At 45.5% G+C, this 25,256-nt stretch overlaps 1 protein-coding gene across 1 annotated transcript; it reads right to left on the reverse strand.

Moving 5' to 3' along the window:
• Window positions 1-666: 666 nt before the first annotated feature.
• Alg10 (alpha-1,2-glucosyltransferase Alg10) lies at window positions 667-4,736 on the reverse strand. The gene has a single exon (XM_065452922.2). The coding sequence runs from the start codon at window positions 4,616-4,618 to the stop codon at window positions 3,239-3,241; it is 1,380 nt and encodes a 459-aa protein (XP_065308994.1). The 5' UTR covers window positions 4,619-4,736; the 3' UTR covers window positions 667-3,238.
• Between the last annotated feature and the right edge of the window lie 20,520 nt (window positions 4,737-25,256).

Consider the following 25,256-nt stretch of genomic DNA (forward strand, 5'->3'; position numbering starts at 1 on the left):
CCCTGCAGGTAACAGTACATGTAGTAGAATTTTTTTGCCAGAGTGTTACTAGATGTTGATCCATCTTGTAACACTTTGCAGAACCACAAACAACACTGGAGAGCCAGCTACCTGCAAAATACCTTGCATAACATAGATCCCCACTCTGAGTGGAACCTGCATAAGGTTTTACATCACAGTGACTTTGCTGTTGCCAGTTCCGTCTGCTGTTGGAACTTGTCTGGATAAGCTTGCGCAAAGGCAGTTTCCTTCTGGCGTTCTTTCTCCATCAGGAGGTTTCCTAAGGTATGATCGGAGATTGACAAGGTGTTGTTTGGAGTGCTAAATATCCATTTGCATTCCTTGTAAAATTTACAGGATACCCACAGCTATCACTGCGATCCTGCAAAGCCTCTGCAATTCGTCCACAGATTTAATGCTTCCTACTTGTGTGCAGTGTATGTCATATCTCGTTTTTTTTCATGATGGCATTAGATAGGCTGGCATCTGCGGCCGCTGGCCACTGGGACAAGAACAAGGAAGTGTACAGTGGGACACGTGCCCTCCGAGTTACAACTATAATTAAAGAACGAGAAGAAAGGTGGTTAACCGAAGGGCCCGATTTTTATTAATCATATCATAAAAAGCCAACAAAGATACAAAGGAAAACATAAGAGAAATAACTTTTACTTATTAATTGAATTAAAGAAATAATAAATTAATGGCAATGAAAGTGGACGAAAAAAACAAGTTGCCGCAGGTGGAGAATGATCCCACGTCTTTGCATTATGTGTGCAATGCTCTACCAATTGAGCTACCATGGCGCGGTTTCCCCATTAACTATCTTGGGTATTTATGTGCTACTACAAAACCTAACCTTGGGAGTGTTAGCCAGCGCCACCACTCACAGACCTTGGCGGCGGATGTGGAACATCCTTTCTGCCGCAGGCGTCACTAGTACGTGATCTTTCTGGGTGAAGGCAACTGTTAAATAAACTTGCACATGCTACCTGAAGGCATTAATGTTGCCGGATTCGAGAACACAGTTTTGCCAAGGCCTCGCTTGTTAACTTCGTGACATTTTTCCGGTGGTGGTGCGGACAATACGTTCAACAAAAGTTTACTTACACATTTGCAAGTTAATGAATGACAAGTTGTTCTGTAAAACGATGCAACATTCGTAGAGCCCAAATACATGAACTTTACAGAAAATTTTCGACATTATAGTTATGAATCTAACAAACTTCTGTGTGGATAGTGAGCACATTATACAGGTTTTTCACATCTGCAAATTATCTCAGGAAATTTAGAGTGAGCGGGAATTATGCTGCAGCTTTAATACTGTGACACAACCTGATGGGTACATAGGCAACCAGCCGAGTTACCCAGGCATGGCACTACTCACGGGAAGCTGGACACATTTCTCACACTTGCAAATCTTGAACCTACTCGAAAGTATTTACCTCCATCGGCATAAACCCCCTGGAAATCTTCATTCTCACGCACTATTTACGGAACGCAAAGGCTTTGCGACACATTACCAAGCACTCTTAACGCATATGAGCAGCAAGACTTTGAAATCAATACACTAAACCCCACCAATGTAGTTAGCTTGTTTTTGTAACTGCGCATTCCTTAAATTGTATTGCTTTGTATCATTGTTTTCACTAAGCAAAGAAGTTCGATGTCAATTTGTCGTCTCTTGCTTTATTATGTGCAAAAATTATCCTATATGTACTATTTCTCGTACTGGTGTATAATAACTATTTGCTTTCGCTTGTGTATTTACCCTGGCACTTTAATTATTCACTTATTGCTTGTATAATTCTCTTTTTGCTGTATATTTACCCTGTCATTGCTCCTACAGGGTGGACGGTGCTTAGTCAAGCTGCAGTACCCACAGCTTTTTCGCCGTTTCCCCTTTTTCACAGATGTTTTTGCTTGGTGGAAATAAAACACTGACTGACTGACTGACTTAAAAGGGTTAAACTTCCCTTAGAAAATTAAACTCAATCGTACTTGTGCTGCCCCATGGATTGTGTGATGCCATCTACCAGAAGCATGTCAAGTCACCGAGACAAAAACAGCTCAACCCTGGCATTGCTAGAGAATAAGTATCATCAATGAGCAGAGCTCGCCCTGGGGTGTTTTTGCTAGAGACATGTAAATGAACTCAACTCGTTTGACGGCATGAAAGAGGTTAAGCATGCTCTTATTTAAGGTGTGCATTGCCTAAGAGGAAAAGTAATTGATCACTTTCTTGAGCAGGGCAGTTTTCATAGGTGCATGTATTTTTTTTCCCTCTCATTCATAGACAGCCTCCACAATCTGCCAACTTGAGGCTGAATACGAGAAGCAAAATAGCACATAACAAAAAGAATTATGCAGATCCCACATACGGTTGGAATCGAAGTTATGCAAAGCATTTTGGAGGTAGCTAGCTATGACATCGACTCTACGGTGGCACGCCTCAACCGGCTCTTTGACTCTCTCAATGACTATGAGCAGGCACTCATTGTGGAGCTCAGACATACTGGGGATCAGAAAGAATGTGGGCTTGCCTAGCTGCTCGATGATTGTGAACATGTTCCCTTTCTGGGTGCCAAGTAGTACCCCAGTAGTACACCATCCTCGAGCTGCTCAAGTAAACTTCTGAGCAACACAATGTCTGAGCCGACGCATTTCTTGACGAAGCTGCGGTCTTCCGGGGAGCTTCTTTGTGAGCATCAGGAGCTTGTTGGCGTGCACGGGTGGGTCACTTGCTTTGTGTCACTGTTCGCAAAGAGGCGACTACCATCCGGTGTACCGTAGCCAACACTGCCCGATCTTCAAACACATGCCATCTGGCTTGGCGCATGAGAATCATAGGTGTGAATCAGTTGATGGAGCTCAAATGACGAAGACGCCACGACGACGCTGGCACCGCGAACGTGAGCATACACCCATCAGCTCAAGTTTGTAGGCACCACCAGCCACACCGGCGTAGAAGGCTAGATAGATAGGTAGATTGACACACACACAGAGACTGAAGTTCGCAAGAAATGCTCCACATTAATAAGGGCTTAGTTCAATTTTATTTATGGCCTGTGCATGTACTGTGACCAGACACTGCACTAGACACTCATGAACATTCTTACACCCTATAGTGGTTCACAATCGCTCGGGATTACCTGCAGACAAGTGCTCACAGGTGGCGAGATCAGTTTTTTTTTTTTTTGGCAAAAGTAAGAACACTTAGTTTAAGTACAAAAGTGGAGAATTACCACATGAACCTCTGAAGGGCCGGGTCACCTGTCCACGCGAACGTACGGTTTAGAAACAGCCACATCACGACAACATTTAGCAAAATATTGGCAAAAAGTTCCAGAAGCACTTGCCAATACTTGACATCTTTTAACTGCAGCCGAAAGAACAGATACGGTACAACAAAGTAACGAAACTCCAGCAATTTCTGGGGCACTGTAGCGGCGACGACGCACAAGAAGAACAGAAGTTGCCATAGCGGTTTTTTATGTTGCAGCCGGTGTAACATGGCGTAGCCTGCGTAGATGTAACACGGCACAAGACAGCATCGGACAAGCTCGCTCCTGCCTAACAGCCGCCTCCAAATGTAAAAGGGAAAGTGCCTGTTGTCAGCAAGGAGATAAGGGTGAACGTAGGTAAAATTTTGCACAGAGAGAACGCAAGCTAAAGTAACAGCGGCGTACAAGAATGGCCTCCGGAGAACACTTTGGCAGAAGCCTCTCAAAATGCTGGGGAGCACCAAATGAGGTGCAGCGTGGAACAGCGTGAAAAGTGCGAAGTAACCGAGCTGCGGAAAATGCGCGCACGCCTGATGCGAAGATTTGTCGCCCAGAACGATGCTGCCGTTGAGAAGCACGAACGCCACAAAGGACAGCCCGACAACAACGTAACCCAAGCACTCGTTCAACACGCGCATCACAAAGTGAGAAAACAGCCGCGCTTGTTTCATTGGCTCAGCGGCGATTCTAGCGACAGCGCTCGAAAAACCTTCTAATTTGTTGTCGCTCGCAGAAATTGTACTTTCGGCGATTTCCAAGGTTTTGCAGGCGGCGACCATGAATACCCAAACTACGGAGGTTTGTCGATAGAGCACAGCTACGGCTCCGAAGCACGCAGCGAGGTGGTGACGGTCGAATAGGGAGTACAGGTACATGAGCTGCAGGAAGAATACTGATCCCGGGTCGGTGTAGTAGAGAAATGTGAAGAAATGTAGCACCGGCAGCAGAGACATCGCGGAGCTCGACACGACGAGCTTCGTGCGGGCTTTGCTTCCGGCGGCACCCGCGAGCTTGATCGAGATCAACGACAAAACGTAGAAGTTTCCAAGTGTCAAAACGATGTTGCAGCAGCGCAACACAAACAGCGTGCACACTTCAGAGTTCATAACCAGCCCGAAGGGAAGCAGGAACAGCACCGATGTCAGGTAGAGTCCCGGAGGTGTAGTGATCATCGGATCCCAGTGAGACACGTTGAAAGCGCAATAATTCTGCGCTTGCGGAACGTGAAAGATTTCGTCCATATAAGGCGTCGGTTGAACATGATGCACTGTGAGAGAGACTAGCACTGACGAAGACAACACCGCACTTAAAAGTGCAGCGAAAACGACGAGATGCATGACTTTGTGAATGCTTTCCACCGCTTTTTCACCAACAGAAAGAAGTTTGTAAACAACGCCACGGCAACATCCATGTGGCAACACCGGCAACACCACACGTACCGGATGGATGAATGGATGGCGGCTATACCAGCTATACTCTTTGTATGGATGGATGGATGGATGTTATGAGCGTCCCCTTTGGAACGGGGCGGTGGGTTGCGCCACCAAGCTCTTGCTACTATGCTGCCTAATATCCTACCTAGGTTAACCATTGAAAAAGGAAAAGAAAAAAAACACTACGAACTACCACGTCCAAATCTGCTGATCCCCTATTGCGAACTGTGTTTTTGTACGTCTCCGTCTAACAGGCGGCGGCTGGCGCCACCTAGCCTTTTGCTCCCCCTCCTATTTATTATTATTATTTCTTTTTCCTTTCTTTATATCTTCTCTTTCTTAACCTAGTTTTTACTCCTCTTTTCCCCCCCATATACCTATCTAAAACAGTACAGGAAAGATTATATCCCCGATTTATGGTATTATCTATCCCTTGACTTCCTCCACCAATCCTCTAGCCTCCTCTTCGTTACTGCCACTCTTTTCTCGTCTATTTGCCCTCGTTCCCCGGGAAAACCTAATGCCCCTTCCATATCTGCCACTGTTCCCTCTGCCAGGGTCGGGTGAAGGTCTGAGCATCGCAGCACTATATGCTCAGTGGTCTCCATTTCGGCTCCGCAAGCTGTGCACCGAACGTCCACGTCTTCGAATTTAGCCCTGTATGTTTTCGTTCTCAAAACCCCCGTCCTAGCCTCGAATAATAGTGAGCTGCCCCGCGAGTTATCAAATAAGAGCTCTCTCTTAATCTCCTGTTTTCGTGACCTATACATTGATAGCGCTGGCTTTCCGAGCATTCTTTCTTCCCACATTTTTCTTTCCATCTCCTTCACCTCCTTTCCCACACTAGAACCACGTTGGACCCCCTCCCTCGGCTGTAGGTATCTATTCCTCAGCTTCCTCGTTCTAAGTGTCCACTTTGTGTTCAAACTTTTCATGTACAGATATTTGTACACTTTTCCTGCCCACCTTTCTTCCTCCAGTGTTGAGAGTCTCTGTTCAAATTTTAGTTTACTTATTGCCTCTCTACCTTCGAATGACGTCAATCCCATGTCCCCCTGCACCCCCTCAATTGGGGTGTTCCCGTGTGCTCCTAAGGCCAACCTGCCTACACTTCTCTGTCTCGTTTCCATGCATGCCTGAACTTCCGATTTCATGCACAGTACTGAATTTCCGAATGTGAGGCCTGGTACCATAACCCCTTTCCACACGCCCCTAACCACCTCGTACCTATTATAGTTCCAAAGTGCCTTGTGTTTCATTACAGCTGAGTTCCTTTTCACCCTTTCTATCATAGTTTTTTCCTGTTCTTCCAAGTACTTTTTGCCCTCGTTTAGCCATATGCCCAAATACTTGTATTTTTCAACATGATCTATCTTAGTGCTTTGTATTTCTAATGGTTCCCCCCTTTCTTCATTGTATACTATTATCCCAGACTTCTCTCTACTGAACTGCAGTCCCAATTTTTCTCCCTCCTCTCCACATATGCTCATTAGTTCCTGTAGCCCTACTCGGGTGTCAGCAAGCAGTACAATATCATCTGCATACATCAGTCCGGCTAGTACTTGAGCTACCTTCTGCCCTTCCAGCATAGAGCTTATGTCAGTTCCTATTGTGCTCTGTTCTAGTCTCTTTTCCATTTGGCTCATGTAGATCATAAAAAGCAGGGGTGACAATGGACAGCCCTGTCTGAGACCTCTTCTTATTTTAGCTGGCTTTGTAGTTTCCCCCTCCCATGTTATCTCTACCTCATTATCTGTATAAACTTGTTGTAGGAACTCAATCATCTTTCTATCTAGACCATATTCCCTCAACTGGCTCCATAACTTTCCTCGGTTTACATTATCATAAGCTCCTCTAATGTCTAAAAAAGCTATCCATAGCGGTTTCTGCCTGGCTGTCGCTATCTCTATGCACTGTGTTATGACAAATAAATTATCATCTAGCCTTCTATTCCTTCTAAATCCATTCTGAAGTTCCGCCAAGATCTCTTCACATTCTGCCCATTCCTCCATTCTCTCCTTCACCGTCTGCATTGCTACTCTGTATATGACTGATGTGATAGTTATTGGCCTGTAGGATTTAATGTTGTCTTTGCTTCCCTTGCCTTTGTAGACTAATATCATTCTGCTTGATTTCCAGTCCTGTGGAACATCTCCCCCTACTACTATTTGTTCAATAAGTTGTCGTAATTTTAATTTACTTTTCTGGCCTAATATGCTTATCAATTTCATAGGTATGCCATCAGGTCCTGTCGCTGTTCCCACAGGGACCTTGCGTTCAATTCTGTCCCATTCCTTACTTGTCATCCTTCTGTACTCCTCCTCTAATTATGTCCTGCCGTTGTCATTGTTCTCCATTTCACTACCTACTGGCTCTGCAAATGCTGCCTGTATTGTTAACCTAATATATTCCTGCGCTTCTTCTCCCTCTACCTTTGTTCCTTCTGGTGTGGTCAGTGAGTGTTGAACCACCTCTGTCTTCTTACTCTGTTGCCTAATGTGTTCCCAAAATTTCTTAGAGGCATTTCTGTCTTTTTTTCGTATCTCTAACATCCACTGTACCCCAACTTTTGCTATCTTGGCTTGAATTAATGCCAATGCTTCTCTTTTCATTGCTAAATAATCCTCCCATTTTGTCTCCACCTCTTCTGGTGTGGCTCCCCTTTTCTTCGCTGTTCTGTGTTTCCTGCATGCATCTTTGCGTTGCTCTATGGCCTCCTTTACTTCTCGGTCCCACCAGCTTTTCGGTTTATATTTTCCCTGCTTACTTCCTAGTTTCCTAATCTGTCCCTTCTTTAGCTCTCGTTTAAAAATATCTATTAACTAGTCGTATGTCCATGCCCTTTGTGGTTGCTTGGATACCATGCTTTCAATGTAAGCCGTAGGCCGGAAGCCGTAAGGCCAGCGTTCGTTGCGTCCAAGTAATCGCGCCCCAGGTTTAGCGATAGAATAAAGAACCAACTGATTTAGCTCTTTATCTCTCTTTTTTTTCGGTTGCGTGAGATATGATTTTAAAACGAAACTTAAGACTGGCAACCACCATTTAAGGGTTCAAATTTTTGCTACATACTATTTGCTTTGCTACAGACCAGTTTCGTTTTCTTTTCACACGTGTAAAGTAGTCGGTTTGATTCAGCTGAAGTTCTTAGCGATTTCTCGGCGGCACCATATCATGCGATGTAAATCTATCATCATACGATGATAGGTTCGCGCACAGCACTGAACAATCTAGGGCGCTCTGCAGAGAACTTCGACTGATTTGAACAAAGTTTCTGGTAGCGCCAATGCACGGATTCCGAACCGCGGCGGAGATGAAGCAGGCTTCAAGCACTTCGCCAACTTGCAAAAATAAGTTTGATGTCTTGGTTCCAAATACAACCCATATAAGATATTGTCACGTGGTAGTGACCGTAAAGAACACAGTAGCAATACTGTGAAAGACGAAACTTATTTTTCTTGGGCGAACCTGTGGCCACAAAAACATGCTACGCTCAAAGAACGGCGACAGCAGCGAACACAGTCGGCGATCAGCGAAACCTGATCAGTGGGTTAAGCGCGTCGGCTTTTATATATCAGTCGTCGAACGTTCCAGTGTAATCGCCGGTACCCGCGTGTCTTCCACAAAGTTCTGCACTATTCGCGTCGTGCAAACACGCAATCAGATTACGCAAGGTTCGCTGAGAGACAGCGGATAAAACCATCGATAACATTCTAGAAACAACATGCAGGCGCGTCCTGTGCTTCACCGCCTAACATTTGTTAGGCGGTGAAACGCAGTCTCCCGATAAAGATAAACAAGTACACGTGCCAATATTAAGTTGATAAGAACTTTGATCTGGGTCGGCCACGTCTACGTTTGCACCGCCTTCTGTGTTGTTCCAAACGCTTGCGCATCTCCTTAATTTCCTTCCGGTCTCCCGTGATAGCGGTCCCGTTGATTGATTGAGAGTGTTGAGGTATCTGTACAGGAAAAACATTGGTTCACAGTGGAAGGGGAAAAAACAAACAAACTAGGAAGCTTACCAGCAAGTATGCGGCCTGTACGGTGAGCAACACAACAATGAACGTCAAGCGGAAAGTCAAAGAGGCTTAAATAATCTCATGCGTGGTGGCAATGGAAAAGAAACATGCCATGAGTAACTACTTAAGAGGAAAAAACGAAATCAGGAAAGAAATAATTTATGACAACTCAAAGGGAAGCTCATATTTACTTTTCGAAGCGAGATCAGGGTGCCTTAGAACATGCACCTATAAAGCGAGATATAAGAAGGAAGAAGAAGCATGTGCTTGTTGCGGTACACTCTAAAAAAAGTTTACACGCTTTGGGTTGTATTTGTCCCAAAACAATAATCGTCATCTTTTTTGCACGCATTTCCTTTTTTAACGCTGCGAGCCCGGTATACTTCCTAGTAACGAACGGCTTGAGCGTTATCAGCTTGACACAGCATTCTGGACATGAAATTCGCGAGCGCCGAGTTTTCAAGAGCGGAAACGCAAGCACGGCAGATGACGATTATCGTTTGAGGAGAAATTACAACCTAAAGGGTTAAGCTTCTTTTTTTGTTTAGAGTGTAAAGCTAGGGAAACGATGGAGCATGTTTTATTAGAATGTGAATACATCTGCCCAGCGGTTGAGTTAGGTACCACTGGTCCCCTTGACGCCTTTGGTTTCAGCGAGAGCCGGGGAAAAGTGAACATGTCCGCAGTAGAGATTAGTAAGAGGCGTTTGGAAGGTTGGTGGAAGAAAAGTTTTAAACCTAAATAGGACATTAGGCAGTATAACGGCCAGAGCTTTGTGGCGCAACCCACTGCCCTTCCCAAAGGAGACGCTCATAAGATTAAAAAAATTATGGGGTTTTACGTGCAAAAACCATTTTCTGATTATGAGGCACGCCGTAGTGGAGAACTCCGGAAATTTCGACCACCTGGGGTTCTTTAACGTGCACCAAAAATCTAAGTACGTACACGGGTGTCTTCGCATTTCGCCCCCATCGAAATGCGGCCGCCGTGGCCGGGATTTGATCCCTCGACCTCGTGCTCAGCAGCCCAACACCGTAGCCACTGAGCAACCGCGGCTTTTCTTTTTCTTTATTGCCTTTTCACAAACGCAAACAAAAAGATCAAATACACGACACGTACACATTCAAAAACACCAGCCACAGCTCGGCCAGTGTAAGGCGTTTAAAAGGGCTTCCCAGAAGCCAATTGGTCTAGTACAGGAAGCCATTCCGGGGGTTCACATAGTGCTCTGAACAAGTCGCGTGTGTATAAAATACTCTCAACAAAATAGTGTCTTGCTGAGGGAGCCTGTATATGACCATGCCTGATGTCTATTCTCGTCTTCCATACGCTATGCATGGAAAGCAGCATTAGCCTTATCACTCGGCACTTCCCCTGTTTCTGCACGTGGAAGAAGCCGGATTCCAAAAGGGCTTATCGGCAATTTGTTTTGAGTGTTCTTTGTAGGACGTCCCACAGAAATACTGCGTCATGGCAGTCAAGAAAAATATGCTCTATTGTTTCCGGCTTATTAGAGATTAAGCAGTTTACCGACCAAGCTACAAAAAGACCTTTACTTTGTAACTATGGCTTTACAGGGAGAGTGTCGGTATGTATTTGAAAAAAGAACGTTTTAACTAAGGGTCTCACCGGTATTTTTTTTTTTACACGCTTTAGCACATCGCGCTTAGGACCTAACCTGTAGGCAGCTCGGTAAACAGGTAACGGTAAAAATACATCAAGAATATCAGAATACAAACGTTTTTTCGTGATATCACACAAGCATTCATATGAAAACCTTGCCTTGAGCAGGCGTACAGAAGTAACCACTTCACGAAAATAAGGACTGAGCAGTCCAGCTCCCAAAGAAAAAGATACGACAAAGTCAGATAGATAATCCTGCAATCGTGCTTGGATCACAGTTCTAAAAAAAAAAAAATATCAGTTTCATCCCGCACAAAGCTGTATCTGCTCACCAACAGCTTAAAGAACAGGTGTGAGAGCCCTAGCCCACCATTTCTCACCTTATGAAACAAATTGCACCGGCTTGTGCGCTCCCATTGCGATCCCCAGACAAAGGTCGCAAACACTCGGTGCATTTTTTCAACCGAAGTTCTTGCCATGGCCATCACTTGCGACACGTAGAACACTTTTGCAGTTAAAGACATATTAGAAACGTAAGCTCTTGCAAACATTGAAAAGTTATGGCCACCCCATTTATTGGTAGCACTTTTGACGCGTTTATTTTCCTCAGACCAATATTCCTCAGCATTGCGGTAGTTATTTAACGGGACACCGAGGTACTTTCCGGGAGAGACGGTCCAATTCATATTACAGTACACTTCGGGTGTGCTTCTCCAGTTGTCATGCCAAAATGCAAGGCATTTCGGCCCACTGATTGCGCTACCACTTGTTGTGCAGAACGCCTTAGCTACACTGACAACTTCCTGCACGCTTCTTGCATCAGTACAAAACACGGCTATGTCGTCTGCGTACGCTAAGACCTTAATTTCACTTCTCAAAAACGTGTAGCCTTAAATACATGATGTTGCAAGCAAACGTAAACAAAAAGGCTCCAAGTATATCGCAAGAAGTAGAGGGGACAACGCACATCCTTCTTTCACGCTCGACCGCACAGGAATTGACATACTTAATTCTTTGTTGATCACTAATTTGGCTGTGCGATCGTGATACACCATTTTAACACCTTCAGTAATTACAGATCCAACATTTACGTGCTCCAGCAATAAAAACAGAACTTCATGTACAACTTTGTCGAACGCTTTATGTAAGTCTAGCTGGATCATAGCTACGCGATCATGCACTGCGTCACAACATTCCAGAATACTTCTTGCTATGTGTGTGTTTGTAAAAATTGTTCTACCTTTGATGCCACAGGTTTGATGCGGGCCAACAAGGGACTTAATAACGTGTTGGAGCTTTCTAGCTAACACTTTCATGTATATTTTATAATCTGTATTGGTCAAACTAATGGGACGGTAGGACTTATTTGAAAGTAATGTTGCAGGATCGTCACTTTTGGGGATCATTACTACGTGTGCTGTCCTGAACGAGATAGGCGCTTGCTTTTTTTTATAGCATTCAGCGAGCACTCGGCATAAAGCCACTGCCATTTCTGCCTTTAAAAAATATGTATACGGCTGCACCCAGTCCATCTGGCCCAGATGACTTGCCATTGCCTAAGTCATCGATTACCGCTTCAATTTCGGCCACCGTAATTTCAGATTCCATTGATTCTCTAACCGTGCCCTCTAATCTTGGCATAATGGCCAGAAAGTGGGCTTTGAAGTACTCGGAGTCATAAATTCTTCCTCCAAGAAGTTCGGTATAAAATTCAACACATGCACGCTTTATCTCATCGCTTTGTCATGTAATTTTGTTGTGATATCGAATTTAATTTATCTTCTTATTTGCAGCATGCTTCTTTTCTTCACTAAGCATACGCTTAGTGGGCGTTTCGCCCAGCCACAACTTTTGAGTGCGCGCCCTTATCATTGCGCCGCGGTCATCGCCGAGGTCGACGGCCACACACTGGATAGCCAGCGTCACGGGCCAGTCCGAACCTCCATGGCTCCCGTCGCCAGTGCGAAGCTGGCGCTCCAACCTTCTTGGCCCCGAGCCACATCGATGATCCCAGCTTGGCGCCGCATCTCCTCCGATCACACCTCGGGTCACGCGCCTCGAGGGCTCGTGCCGTTCGGACCGGCCGGCGCACATCGTCCTCTTCTTTTCTTTTTGTGCCCCATGCCTCTTACATATGACACGCCTTTAGTGGTCGGGTGTGCTGGTCCCATGAAGCTGGCGGTGGCAGGACAGGACCAGATCAGATGTTTGAGATCGAAGTTGATCGCAGGGCTATTGCGGCATTTCATATATGTTCCTCTCCACTTGCTCAGAATATCCGGTAAAATGGATGCCTTAGCTCTTGCTTTGTGGATGAGAACCTGGGCTGTACTGGGAAGGCGAGTGGGAATGGGAGGAATGATGCTAGGAATCGACTCCCGTAGTAGAGCCTTGCTCTCGTGCTTCAGCCGGGTAATCTGGTGATCTGGTACAACGACGGACGACGGGGAAGTATAAGGGTGATCCAGTAGTGACGGGCTCATTTCACGGCTGCGATGGCGGTTCTCTAACTTTTCTCGCCTGCAGCCTCAGGGGCCGCCCTGTTCCTCGCTTCCATCACGTTGTGGCCTGGTGCCGCCCAGTGTACGAAAATGCGTGCATTTCTGTTATCCCACAGGTGGCGGCAAGCTTGTTTTATGTGGTGTGCTATGGTAGTTGTGTAGGATCGGGAGTTCAGTTGCTTGAAGGCCTCTCTACTGTCAGTGTAGATGTGAACCGTGTCTTAATTCTGTGTACCCATCACAGAGTTGAATGACTTCTTCGATGCCTATTAGTTCGAGATCGGTGGCTGTCCAGTGAGCATAGCCGCTTTAGCTCACGGCGTGTGCTTGCCCGTTTTCTGTGTAAAAAGCGGCTCCTCGTGGTGGTGGTGGTGAAAAGCATTTATTGGGCTATGTATACAGAGAGGTACTCGGGGAGAGGCAGTGCTCCCGTTCAGGGTGAGGGTATACAGGGTCCTGAATATTTGGCTGTGTGTGTTCAAAAAAGATTTTGTACTCAACGCTGCACTGTTCTGGCTCAAATTTTGCTGAACGATCGCATTTTCTTGTCTACTTCGTTTAGTATAACACTTGGCACGATTAGTCGCCTGTTTTTTAAAACAAAAATGAGAAACTGTTTTCGCCTGTGGGAGAAATAGCGTCTGAAAAGCTAGCCCTGGCACAGACTTGCGTTGCCGCCTGCCGGCAGCAGCAGGAAGGAGCTGCTTCGCAGACGAAACGGCATCTTGAAATCGGTCGCTTACGCGACCACAGCTCCTCCGCTAGATCTAGAACCAATTATGGAAAACAATGTTTACATTACCAAATCGCAACCCTGTGTAATACGTACCAATAGATTGTGGAAATAGCTGTAGAAAGTACTAGTGTATGGATGTTTAAGAAAAAAGTCAAGATGCTTTTTCCTTCTGTATGATTTTGAAACATATGAATTGGTTTCTTCTTCTTTATTGATGTACTAATGCTTTTGTTCTTGCCGCAGAGTTTTCTGTTTTTTGTTTATGTAAGCCGACGAGTAGCAGGTATCAAAAAGCACTTTATTCAGAAACGCAGCCGTGTATATAAGGAGCATTGCGATAAGCAGTGGGCGTGTTGCACATGCGCACTGGTTGACTTCCAGGCCATGATATTGCGCTTCAGTACATTTTCCATTCTTTGGGAAAAAAGAAAAAGAGAAACATTGATGAACATTTTCCCTTGCAAACAAGGATTGCTTTGCTATTTACGTTCTGGTAGTGGATAACGTTGCGGCTCTTGGCGTACCGGTTCTCTTCTTCGAAGTGGGGCTTGAATTGCGTCTGCTGGGGTACTTGGCGCAGTCTGTCTTGGGGTTTCTGCTTGTGGCTTAGCAAGCTGAGCTGCATCTGCGGCCCTCAGATGCCCTCTCGTACGGCGTAACTGCTGTCCGCTGTGTGTATAGCCACTACGTAGGATCGCGGTGGCCCTGCACGACCAAGTACCATGGCCGGGGCCCACGTTCTGCTGTGTGTGTGTGTCGTATACGGACACTGTTCCACTATGAAGGTCTGGTAAAGCCCGTGTCGTTCTGTTGTAGTAGGAATGCTGTTTGTGTCGTATTTCTTGTAGCCGCTAACTGCTTCCATGGCTACCGTCTTGGGCTCCAGATGGCCGTTGAGAAGCGGGAGTTGGCTTCTGGTGAGACGTCCCGTGAGCCTTTGAGCTGGCGACTGCAACTGTTCGTCCCTTGGAGTGTTCCTCCATTCCAACAATCTGCGAGTCTTTACTTAATAAGCAGTCAACATATTGAATAACTGAATAATGTTTTGTATATTTTTATAAATTTAAGTACTTTCTGGCTTGCACTGTCGTGTTCTTATAAGTTTGGCAGGCCTAAAAATCGCAACACCATCTAACTATGTGGAGTGATTTTTTAGCCATTACACATTCACTGCGTTTGCCTGCTTTCCACATGGCTACCAATAATCAGTAGATATGATGCAGGTTCTTTATATTTGGAATTGGTGACTTACCCACAACCTCATAGTGCCCAAAAGAAAATAAAGCCATGGCATACATGCAACAAAAGTTTATTGCAGGCATGGAAGGGGAAGTAAATGTAAAGATTTAAGTTAGAAGCTAAGAGTCAGATTGCATTTTGACGTGAACAGCAGATTACAACAAATAAAGCAGTGGCACAAAACAAAGCGAATGAAAAAAGTATTGTTCAGCCAAAGAAAACATTTTACTGTGGCAGCAAGGTGAGACGATGAGGGAAGCAGCACTGCACTCACCCTGACAACTACAGGCATGACCGAAGGGTCCAAGACATTTCGAACATAATGCCCACACTTGGCCAAAGAAGCGGGGACCATATCGAGGAGCTTGTGTTCTGGCCCCAGAAGCGGGAGCTCACAGGCCTTGTGTTAGAATTTTGTGGCCTGGTGAAGTTTCAAACCGTACTCTTCTAGTGGTGTGTTGGCCAGGTTTTGACCGGTTGCCCTGGTCCAGTGAAGTCTTGACGGCATGTCTTCAGCACAATCCACAGGGCGACCTTCCTACGTGGCTTTCCTCCATGTTCCAGCCATTTCCTTCATTTTTGTCACCCGGGGCTTCGTGGCCCGCAGTTATTAGTCCCTTACTTAATACATACAAATAGGTAATTTTTTTTCCTGTTTTCTTGCCTTGAATGCCCTCGTACCTATTGCAAACAGAGGAGGAAGATAGCATCACTCTTCTATTATGAACGTTCACACTAGAGTTCTATTAAAGGAGCAAGATCGGGGTACCCATGACATCTGTCTCGATTTTTTACATTTTGTGCCGTAATACCCAGGACACATACTCTGGCTGCAGGCGTCATCTGTAGGTTTGGGAGATGGGAGCACCTTCTGTTTGGTTCAGTTCCTGTCTGACCTTGCCCTTCAGCACAACGGCCTAGAGTTCACAAAGCCAGGATGCCCCCGGAGGTGAATGACATAACCTGTCACCCCAGCCCTCGGAGCAGCCGATGACCTGCCTATCGATGCGAAGGACAACTGCAATGACAACTGCAAAGCTTGCAAGGCTGGGATGGTAAATTTCTTCAGTGACATTCATTTTGAAGGCCTAGCCCTTGAAGTGAGCAGCACATAGAGTGCAGACTTATCTCGCCACCACAACGATGACTGCTCCATAGCTCGCAAGGCTGGGATAGCAAGTCTCATCGGAAGGCTTATCGGGCAGGCCTAGCCCTTGAAACCACCAGCTGTGTGCCTTCCATTATTCTGCGCCTTCATCATGATAGGCACTCCAATGTTTGCAAGGCTGGAACGCTGAGGTCATCCCATTTGAAATTTGGAAGCTTTGCCCTTCAAGCAGCCAGCACAGCCACGGCAGTATGAAGGATCGGAGGAACTGTGAAGATCACTGATGTTTACAAACAATTATGCAGCATCCTTGGCTGTGCACTAGTGCCTAGAGGCCTAAAAGAGTGAAATATTAGACATTGAGTGGCTGAAAATTATTGGAATATTCTTGCGCACTGACATCAAAGAAATAAAAAAAAAGTGAGAGAATACTTACATCTATGTAACAAATAGTTGTTAAGTTCAACTTGCTTACATCTGCAATTGATGCGACAGGCGTTGAACAAACTAGACCACCAGATTCGTAACACTAGTAGTCTGGATCAACAAGAGCGACGTAGATGCTTTTGAATACCTTGAATTGGACATCTGCTTCAGTAATGTGAAGCTCGAGGTCCCATTGACCAAATTAGACAAGAAAGCTTCTCACACATCAGCTATGCAAACAGGGATTTTGATGAGTAGGTCACAGAGCTGGGTTTGTTCACATGACGAGAGGATGCCCATTGATGAAGCTAACTAACTCGGTTTGATGAATGCTGCAAGAAATTAACACTACTTGAGTAGCGATATTGTCACAGCAAACAGAGGCATTGCAGAAGCAACAGTCATAGCTCCAAAAGCACAGAAACTCACAGAGGCGAATGTGAATTTGTGCCACAAATGCCATTCTGTTCTCTGTCAGTAGGTCTGATATGCTGTGTCGGCCAATGGATGCTGTGTCTGCCCTGAAGACGGCGGCAGCTTTCCTTTAACCGGGGCTGATAATCCATCTGGCACCACTGCTAAAGAAATGTTAAACATGTCATAAAGACAAAAACGCAAAACAAAGGGGGGGATGAAGCTTGCAGAAAAACGAGACAAGGATTCTTTGAGATAAGGTGTGGCAGTCGGGATCAGAACCAAAACGATAAGTCAAAGGAGAGTTCGCACTTTCGTGTGTGATCAAACGGACAGGCATTATACTGAAGGCATTAAGAAGAGCACAAGGATGAAGCGAAGGCACTTGGCAGCTTGGAAAGACAAGTCATGCACTCGAAGGCAGAAAGATCGCGGGATACAACTCAAGCACCTGAATGCAAGAAAAGAGTGAAAATTCTACTTTATGTTAAAAAAGAAGGATTTCCTTTCAAACACAAGTTTACATTAATACTGCCCCACTGCAAGATACATAAAACATTATAAACAGCTCCAAAATTGAATAACTGTGCAAACTCAACCTGAAAGCCTGAAATATACGGAATAAAATTTGTTCCTTGTGGGCAAATCGGGATGTGCTGCTTGGATAAGCTGAATATGTGCAGTTTCAGCTTGGCAGAAAGGTTATTCATTAGTTAAACTTCTATAGTGGTGACTGAAATAGAAGTTCGGCAATGGGAAAGAAAAGACCATTTGTGTGCAGTAGTGTGAGAGTTAACATGGGAAGAAGTGCAATGTGTAAATAGTGCAATGTGTGTTAATTTGCACAGATTTTGCCATGCAGTTTGCCAACACTTGCATGGCTGTTACAATACCGCATACTTCGGCAAAGCCAAATGGCTGTCATGTTAAATGTCATATATAAGGCATCCATTTATGTCTATCCACGAGCAGGCATATCTGTATTTTATGATTGTGCGGAGGTTTATTCTTGACAGATACTGTATTCTGTGCATAATATAAAGCATGTCGTTGCATTCATTCTGGACGGCAATATTTTTCAGTTCTACCCTGCCCCCTCACTCTAGGTCTTTGTCCAGAGAAGGAATGCCCACTGCTTGAGTGCCCATGACAGAGTCGATGCTGCTTCAAGCTTCAACAATTCGCCTACCAGTTACAGCTGTGCAAGCCAATATTTGTACCAAGAAAATGTTACTTTGCTCCCTTCAGGTTTTTCAAATAAAGTACTTTGCCAACAAAACTATGCCCGGGGGCTTTCCCCCTTCGGCTTTCTTTGGCATTTACAACACATCCTCAGACCATAAATGCTTATTCAAAGCACTTTAGTCCGAACATCTTCTGCAAAGTTCCACTTGAGGAGGTACTGACATGATATCTTCAATTATTGATTTTTTGTATTTAAATAAGGCTTTAGAGCTCTAAAATATAGTAAAAAGCCTTGGAGTGGCGTGATTTAGTATATTAGCTCTTCTAGAGCCGTTTTCGGTTTTGTTTTTTAGGAGGATACTCTGTAGTGACGTCACAACACAGTATGTGGTCACGTGGGAGAAGGACATTGCGACGTTTTGACACTCTCTTGGAGTCACTCTCTTGGACACTCTCTTGGACACTCTCCTGACACTCTCTTGGAGTCTCCGGCTAGCTCGGTCGACTTGTGTGCTGCTACTTGTGAAGGCCAATGTAGCAGCATAGCGGAAGACTGAATGAGCTAGAGCGAGTGCCGTAACATCGCAATGTCCTGCTCCCACATGGCCATATACTGTGTCGTGACATCAGGGCATAGTATCCTCCCGGAAAACAAAAGTGGCTGTAAAGAAGCTACTATATAAATTATTTTTGACGTTTTGAGGCTTCACCCCTCTAACACTGTTTGTCGTCTTCTCTCCACCCATCTTCAGCACTGTTAAATTCAATTATAAACGTGCACTAACCAGCTCAGTTAAGCACACTCTTGCAGTATATACTACCAAGCGCTTTTTTATCCCCTTCCATGTCGCACTGTTACCCTGATGGGGGCGAAATGCAACGACACCCATGTATTGTGCATTTGGCCCACATTAAGGAAACCCAGATGGTCAGAATTAATGCGGAATCCCCCACTAAGTTGTGCCTCATAATCATATCATGGTTTTGGCATGTAAAACCCCACAATTCGTTTCATTCTGACCAGAAGTGGCTAATGTATCTTTAAAAACTTAGTGGGCAACGTGTTTTACCTGCAGAGAAGGAATAAATTTGCTTCTTCTTGCGCTGTCCCATGGATTATGCATTGCCTTCGATCAAAAGCCTGACTAAGCATTGAGACACATCTTGGCTTCTCTGTGGCATTGCTAGAGAACGCGAAGTACTGCTTATGAGCTGAGCTAGTCTTTGGCCGTTTTTAGCAAAAAGCCACGGACGAACTTAGGTCGTCGAAGGCGCGGAAAGTGTTAAACATCCCACACAATGTGTACAAGTACTTAATTTCAGAATCAAGTTGGGGAACACAAGCGGCACACCTGGCAAGTATTGTTTGTACAATTGACGGAAAGTTAAGTCTACTAATCTTGCTAGAAAGCACGCCTGAAATATTGTACGTCAGCAAATTCCAAAACAAGACAGCAAGGACAAAAGTCTAAGAATGCAACGCACGCGGTGAAAATTTTTGGGTAGCTTTTGCAAGGAAACGGCGGGTAAATTACTAGGCTACTATGAAAAAGCCTTTGGCAGACCAAGGTTTGAGTACGGGCTAGTTGGTATTCCATGGTATAAATCGTCACTTACAGCGCATACATAGACGGAGGACAAAAAAGGACGACGTAGACAAGCGCTGACTTCCAACTGATTTTTATTTTCAGAAACAAACGTATATACCCTGAAAAGGCGCTCCTGGTTGTTATCGAAGTAGTTTTGGTGACATTGCGTTCCAGAATGAATGTGGTGTGTCTGTTTCAGACTTTATCAAATTGCTTCAACTTTACGTTTCCTCAACTTTCGCCGAATGGAATGGAAATGTTTTCCTTCAAAAAAGTGGGATATGTATAGGGTCATGTATCGCCCCCTTGTTCAGCTATTTATTTTTGGCTTACCTAGACACGAACGTTATGTCACGGATGGGCAATACAGAAATAAAAAAAAGCCTTTCGCTATGTCGATGATTTTTTGGTTATGTTTAATTGTGAGGAGAGCTGTGTAGCGGCCTCTGTTTGTCAAGTGTTAGACCTGTTCGAGGAATGCTTATCTCCCCTCACACTCACTCATGAGCTTCAGGATAATGGGTCACTTAGGCTTTTTAGATTTGAAGTTATCTTTTACCCGGCAACATGTATGCTGGATGTACGAGCCGCGAGCTAACAAGCCTCTGCTATCTTTGCATCTGCCCATTCAAAAATCGTTAAGAGAGGTATCGTTCAGGCTTGCTTGCATAATGCACTAACGAAATTGTGTTATCATTTGATAGAACCCAGTTTCAGTGCGCAGATAGCTCGGTTGAGGGCTGCAGGGAACCCGAGCAGCCTTCTGGTCTCAGTTTCGGAAAGCCTGCATAATACGTTTAGCACCGATCCTCACAGCTTTGAGTCTCAGGTACATGAACGAAGTAAAAAAAAACAGCTGTTATCCCGTACGTCCATGGAATATCCCACAAACTTAAGAAAATAGGACAAAGATCAGGTATCGACGTTGTTTTCTCTGCTCCAAAAAAACTTGCCCAGCTTTGTGTCAGAACCAATCCTGCTGCTAAGAAACATAGTATTTGCAGCATTAATCATAGGAAGAAGTTTACTGGTTGTTCGAAAGGAGTAGTGTATACGATACCCCTGAAATGCGGTAGGTCTTATATAGGACAGACTGGTAGATGTCTCAACGTTAGGTTACAAGAACACAGCAATAAAGTGCGCAAAGGGCGGGAAGGCTTCCTAGGTGTTCACTGCGCACAATGCGGCTGCGTCCCAATTTTTGAGGGGACGACTATCTTAGCTAGGCATTCCAATGAAAGTACCAAAATTATCATTGAAGCAGCAGCGATTGCCGATGGCGACTCGGTTAGTAAGCCATCAATCACACTAACAGACAAAGAACTGGTTTTCCTGAGATCACACATGCGCTCTTGTTCATCTTAGGTAATAAATTCTGAATGCATTCTCATGTCGGGTTGCTGCTTGTAGAGGGCGCTTTTGTCTTGGTGTTTCAGGGTACATACGTTTGTTTCTGAAAATAAAAATCAGTTGAAAGTCAGCGCTTGTCTACGTCGTCCTTTTTTGTCCTCCGTCTATGTATGCGCTGTAAGTGACGATTTATACCTTGGCAGACCAGTTCTTTTTAAGATTTAAGCTTGATGACGCAAAGTTGCATTGCTTAGACAAAAGAATACTGTTAAAGAGCTTGGGTCATGGTTTTCAGTGAAAGGCAATAAGGAAGCTTAACACAGCCACCTACCCCCGCAGGGGCGTCTGCGTAAGCAGGCGTTTGGTGTGTTGCGACACCACGTACCCGAGCACACGAGGGTTGGACCCTCCCGCGTTTAACCGTGCGTGGCTTAGCCGTGTCCGGGGAAAAGGGGATCCTGGGGGTTGAGCCGATGCTGGGTGTTCGGACCTTTAAGGCCCCCCGGCGGAGGCAACACACCCCTTTGGCCTCGGCTTCACGTAGACGGCACCCCCGGACTGACCCACCCGGGGGAAATCGGTAGTTGCCTTTTCCTGTCTCTCTCTCCCTCCAGCCTTCGTCTTTTTCTCACTTTTTCATCTTTCCTGTCTTCTCCTAGCTTCCGTTTACTTCCAATATTTCCAGGCAGCAAGGGTTAACCTTGTGTGAATAACCAACCTAGGTTATCTCATATTTGGTTATAGTAACAACGTACAGTTGGTGTTTGCAGGACCTGTTTTTACAGTCCCTGTAACGTCCCCTTGTTGGGCTCCATGGTGGGTGGCTGGCGTTATTGCCGAAAACTAAGTTCTCCTATGGCAAATTCCTTCCCACCCCTCCTTGATCGCCCTCAGAAAAGAGGGCGCACCGAAGATGTATTCAAGTTCTTTGGCCGTGAAAGACCCAACTTCCCACGATTTCATGTTATTCACTCGGAAAAGTCAGACACACAAGTACGCACAATCTCCCCATTTCTAGTTTCAAAGTCCTTAACTGAGGCTCTTGGTCAAGGTTACAAGGCAACAATGATGGCAAGTGGAGATCTCCTCTTGGAGCTACAGAATCTGAAACAATTTGAGAAGTTATCCAGTCTCGTGTCATTTGGGGACGTACAAGTGACAGTGACTCCGCACCGCACTATGAACACTTCACGCGGCGTTGTCTCAGATGATGACCTGCTTCAGCTGACAGAGGCAGAGCTCCTAGAGGGCTTCAATGAGCAAAATGTTGTTAATGTAAAACGAGTAAAGATGAGGCGCGATGGTAAAGAAATTGCAACCAAACACCTAATTCTCACCTTCAATTCAAGTGTCCTGCCCGAATCAATCGAGGCCGGGTACATAAAGCTCCGTGTCAGGCCTTACGTGCCTAATCCACTGCGATGTTTCAAATGCCAGCGCTTCGGCCACAGCTCGCAGAGCTGCCGAGGCCGCCAAACTTGTGCTAAATGCAGTGCCAAAGAACACACCACTGAAACCTGTGAGAACGCTCTCCGCTGTGTAAACTGCGATGGGGAGCACGCCGCGTACTCGCGGTCGTGCCCATCCTGGAAGAAAGAAAAGGAAATTGTTACAATTAAAGTCAAGGAAAATATCACTTTCAAAGAGGCACGCAGGCGGGTTTCATACCTGCCCAAGAAAAGCTTTGCCGAAGTGGCGCGTCAGGGGGCAGCGTCACAACGGCCTCCGGCGGCTGTCCGACCCACACGCAGTGAGTCGGCAGTTACGCCGTCTGCCCCTGCGGCGGTTGCAGCTAGCGCTGCTCCGCCAACCGTGGAGAAGGGACCATCGATCCCGAAGGTGGGCGCAGCCGAGGGTGCCTCAACCTCCCAGGTCCCTTCCAGCGCTGGCAACGGCCGGCGCAGCCAAATCCCCCAGGGAGCCCCAACGACCTCCGGGCTGGTGGGCGCAGCGGTCTTGCCCTCCAAGGCGGGACTCTCCCTGATAACCTCTCGCTCGCAAGAGCACGTGTCCGGCGCCTCACAAGAGGCAATGGACACAACACCTATCCTCAAGGCGCAACTAGCGCCTAAGGAGCGGCGAGGCTCCCTCGAACGCTCCAGAAAGGGCAAAACTCCCGTTACAGGGCCTCGAAAGGGCTCTGTAAATTAATCTCCGTAATCTCCATAAACACTACTTCTGTTTCTGTACACACAGCACTTATTAACTTCCAATATGGATACACAAATAATTCAATGGAACGTCAGAGGTCTTCTCAGAAACCTTGATGATGTGCAAGAACTGATCCACAAACACAATCCAAAAGTGCTGTGTTTACAGGAAACACACTTAAAATCTATACACACAAACTTTCTCCGAAAGTACGTTACATTTCGCAAAGACCGCGAGGATGCTGTTGCATCATCTGGCGGTGTAGCCATTATTGCTGACAGAAGTGTAGCGTGTCAGCATTTAAAGCTCCAAACGGCCCTTGAGGCCGTGGCCGTTCGAGGCATACTTTTAAATAAACTCATTACCATCTGCTCTTTGTACATACCACCACATTATCAGCTTCACAGACGCGATTTAGAATCATTAATAGATGAGCTCCGAGAACCCTATATGATTCTCGGTGATTTTAATGCCCACAGTAGTTTGTGGGGCGATTCACGCTGTGATGCGCGAGGTCGCGTCATTGAACAGGTCATTTACTCCTCCGGAACATGTCTCTTGAATACGAAGGAGCCCACATATTTTAACCTAGCCAACAAGTCATACTCTGCCATAGATCTTAGCATTTTATCGCCGACGCTTTTACCCTATTTTAAATTTAATGTGCTTAACAACCCGTATGGGAGTGACCACTTCCCAATAATCCTAACTACGCCGAAACAAGATCAACTTCCCCCGCACGTCCCTCGGTGGAAGATTGACTCAGCCGATTGGGAACGCTACCGAACTCTTACTCACATAACGTGGACTGAGATGTCTGGTATAGCCATAGATGATGCAGTTGCGTATTTTACAGCTTTTATACTGGATGGCGCCTGTAAATGTATTACGCAAACGAGCGGCATGGGTTCCAAGCGGCGTGTTCCCTGGTGGAACGATGCATGCAGGCAAGCACGGAGGAGCCAGAACAAAGCGTGGGCGATACTTCAAGATTCTCCAACTGCTGAAAACCTGGAAAACTTTAAACATGTCAAATCCCAGGCAAGGAGAACGCGCCGACAAGCAAGACGAGAGAGTTGGGCAAGCTTTATATCAAGCATCAACTCCTATACAGATGAGAGAAAAGTCTGGAATAGAGTGAAGAAAGTTAATGGGCAACAAACGTATTCCTTACCTCTAGTAAATAGCCACGGAGAAAGCCTTGAAGATCAAGCCAACTTTCTTGGAGCACATTTTGAATACATATCGAGCTCCTCACACTACTCCGAAGCCTTCCTAAAGTACAAAACGCAAATAGAACGACAAAAGTTAGAAACAAAATCTGCTAAAAGTGTGGCGTACAATGAACCATTCTGCATAGCAGAACTGGAGGCAGCACTTAACTGTTGTCATACATCCGCCCCAGGTTCAGACCGCGTAATATATGAGATGGTAAAACAACTACCATCCGAAACACAGAAAACCCTCCTTTACCTTTACAACGTTATATGGTTTTCCGGCGAGATCCCTCCTGTTCGGAAGGAGGCTATTGTAATTCCAATTCTAAAGCAAGGAAAGGATCCGTCCTCTGCATCAAGCTACAGACCCATAGCATTAACAAGTTGCCTCTCCAAAGTTTTCGAAAAAATGATTAACTGTCGCCTACTACACTTCCTCGAATCAAGCAATTTGCTCGACCCGTACCAGTGCGGGCTTCGGGAGGGTCGATCTACCAATGACCATCTTATACGCATCGAGGCACGTATCCGTGAAGCTTTTGTCCATAAGCAGTTTTTCTTATCGGTATTCTTAGATATGGAGAAAGCCTATGATACAACGTGGCGGTTTGGGATATTGAGAGACCTCTCACAGTTAGGTATACGTGGTAATATGTTCAATGTCATCGAAAGTTATCTGGCTAATCGCGCATTTCGTGTTCGAGTGGGTAATGTTTTGTCACGGAAATTTGTACAGGAAAATGGAGTGCCGCAGGGCGGTGTCCTCAGCTGCGCGTTATTTATAGTAAAAATGAATTCTCTTCGACTACACATACCACGTAACATCTTCTATTCAACATATGTTGACGATGTGCAGATAGGATTCCAATCAAGTTCTCTTGCAATCTGTGAGCGACAGGTCCAGCTAACCCTTAACAGGGTTTCCAAATGGGCTGACGAGAACGGGTTCAGACTGAACCCACAAAAAAGCACGTGTGTCGTTTT

Source organism: Dermacentor albipictus, chromosome 4, assembly GCF_038994185.2.
Source record: "Dermacentor albipictus isolate Rhodes 1998 colony chromosome 4, USDA_Dalb.pri_finalv2, whole genome shotgun sequence".
In the NCBI taxonomy this organism is placed as follows: domain Eukaryota; kingdom Metazoa; phylum Arthropoda; class Arachnida; order Ixodida; family Ixodidae; genus Dermacentor; species Dermacentor albipictus.